The sequence below is a fragment of the Sitodiplosis mosellana genome, unplaced genomic scaffold (assembly GCF_009176505.1).
Source record: "Sitodiplosis mosellana isolate CC-2019 unplaced genomic scaffold, AAFC_SMos_1.0 Smas_scaffold_6094, whole genome shotgun sequence".
NCBI lineage: Eukaryota > Metazoa > Arthropoda > Insecta > Diptera > Cecidomyiidae > Sitodiplosis > Sitodiplosis mosellana.
This window is the reverse complement of record NW_022601335.1, coordinates 7,058-9,146: the sequence shown is the minus strand read 5'-3', so window position 1 is coordinate 9,146 and position 2,089 is coordinate 7,058. Positions and strand designations below refer to the sequence as shown.

Here is a 2,089-nt window from a genome sequence, read left to right as displayed (position 1 = left end):
ATGCATAATATTGACCAGCAATATACATATAAATTATATATGTAATGTTCATCGAAATGATTTTTTGTAAGTTCTGTTTTAAAGAGACAATTTTACCACATATGCTATATTAGACACAAAGAATCGTAGCGAATTATTGTGTGTGTATAGCGCAACTGTCCATTCAATATGCGCTCAAACACTCATAACTGACACGATAAATAAAAGATACATCTTTGTGCCCATCTATAAATAGATAGGAAAAATCAAGCGCCGCCTGGAAACTGCTTGCAGAAACAGAGAATCATGTACATAGTGAGTCATAAGGAGTGCATGTATGTACTAGTGAGACCAGTTGAAGTATACACGGATATTTATATACCGATGTGCCACATTATACTCAAGTTCTCAAGCATCGCTCTTTTTCCTGTCAAATTGATAACCATAGAGGCCAGATTGTGCCATGCACAATTTTCATGCATTGTGTAAAAAATGAATAAGTAATATTCGGTCTAGCTTCTTGGAAACATTTTTTTTCCGAAATTTTTCGGAAAATCGACTTTTCGGAAAATCGATTTTTCGGAAAATTGACTTTCGGAAAATGCATTTTTCGGAAAATTGACTTTCGGAAAATGCATTTTTCGGAAAATTCACATTTCGGAAAATCGATTTTTCGGAATATTTTCTTTCGGAAAATTGAATTTTCGGAATTTTTTTTTCGGAAAATTGACTTTCGGAAAAAAATAATTCGGAAATTTGAGGGGGAACCAGAATGTGCAAGATTGTATTCCCGCACAGGCTGCACACCACGTATATTTTTATGGTGCGTTGCGTTTCGGTTACCCTCTCGTCCACCACGCTGTATTGATGCTGACTGCTGGTTTTCAGCTCGGCGATGGTTTTATGGATGGCTATGTCTTCGGTTGCTAGCTTGTCGTAATAATGCCCAGCCAGCCAAAAATCAGGGCTTCTCCGTACGCGCTCCACAGTTGATCCAATTGGAGCCGCGTTTACTCCATTTTTTGTCATTGTGGCTAATGCAACGATCACTAGCAGCGAAATCAAAGTTTGGTTAACGGTTTTTGTTTTGATTTTTTCATTTTTTTCTTTTTCTTCGCTGATGGACGTTGTCGATGTTTGACTGCTACGGTCGATTGGTAATGGTGCCAATTTGGTTATTGGCCGTTTTAACGTGTTGTTGGTCGTTTTAACGGTGGCCACTCGCGTGAGTCCATCTTGTCCTTGATGAACCTCTAACACTCTGCCCATGGGCCATTTGCCCACAGGTGCTGAGTCACTTATCAGCACTAAGTCGTCTTTTTTTATTGCGTCGTTTGGCGTGTGCCATTTTGCTCTTTGTTGAATTGTGTGCAGATATTCATTCTGCCAGCGATGCCAGAACTGCCTCACCGTTTGCTGAACTTTTTTCCAACGATCGAGACAATTTAACTTCACCTCATCAAAATTTTCGTTTGCAATTGCTACTGGGTATGAATTTAGCAAAAAATGCGCTGGTGTTAGTATCGTGCTGTCGTTTGTGTCGCAAGACATAGGTGTGAGTGGTCTTGAATTTGCCGCTGCTTCGATTTGAGCCAGTAATGTTGATAGCTCTTCGAAAGTGAATTTTTGCTCACCCAATGCCCTTTTCAAATGCGTTTTTATTGTTTTTACGCCAGCCTCTACAAGGCCGTTGAAATGAGGTGCCGCTGGTGGTGAAAACTTCCACCTGTGTCGTGAGCTCATTTGCTACCTCATCGTTGAACTCCTCTTTTTCGATGATTGTTAACTCGTGTAACAATCGATTCGCTGCAACAAAATTGGTTCCGTTATCGCTATTTATTGTTTTTATTTCACCTCTTCTCGCGATGAATCGTCGTAGAGCGGCAATAAACGCCTCTGCCGTCATGTCGCTCACTAGCTCGACGTGTATGGCTTTTGTTGCCATACACACAAATATGCATATGTATGCTTTCACAATCTTTGCATTTCGAAGTTTCGATGTTTTTACGTATACCGCTCCCGTGAAATCAATCATAGTATTCGTGAACGGTTTATTCACGACTGTTGTCCTCGTCGTCGGCAAATTGCCCATCATTTGATGAGCTGTTTT

General features: G+C 40.3%; 1 protein-coding gene across 1 annotated transcript; it reads right to left on the bottom strand.

Moving 5' to 3' along the window:
* Positions 1 to 245: 245 nt before the first annotated feature.
* Positions 246 to 1,722, bottom strand: LOC129573495 (uncharacterized). Its single transcript, XM_055454010.1, has 2 exons — positions 823 to 1,722; positions 246 to 263 (listed from the first exon to the last, which is right to left on the bottom strand). The coding sequence occupies exons 1-2, from the start codon at positions 1,720 to 1,722 to the stop codon at positions 246 to 248; spliced, it is 918 nt and encodes a 305-aa protein (XP_055309985.1).
* Between the last annotated feature and the right edge of the window lie 367 nt (positions 1,723 to 2,089).

Excerpts from the sequence above, each read along its gene's own strand:
- LOC129573495 (XM_055454010.1), bottom strand. The coding sequence starts at position 1,722 with ATGAGCTCACGACACAGGTGGAAGTTTTCACCACCAGCGGCACCTCAT.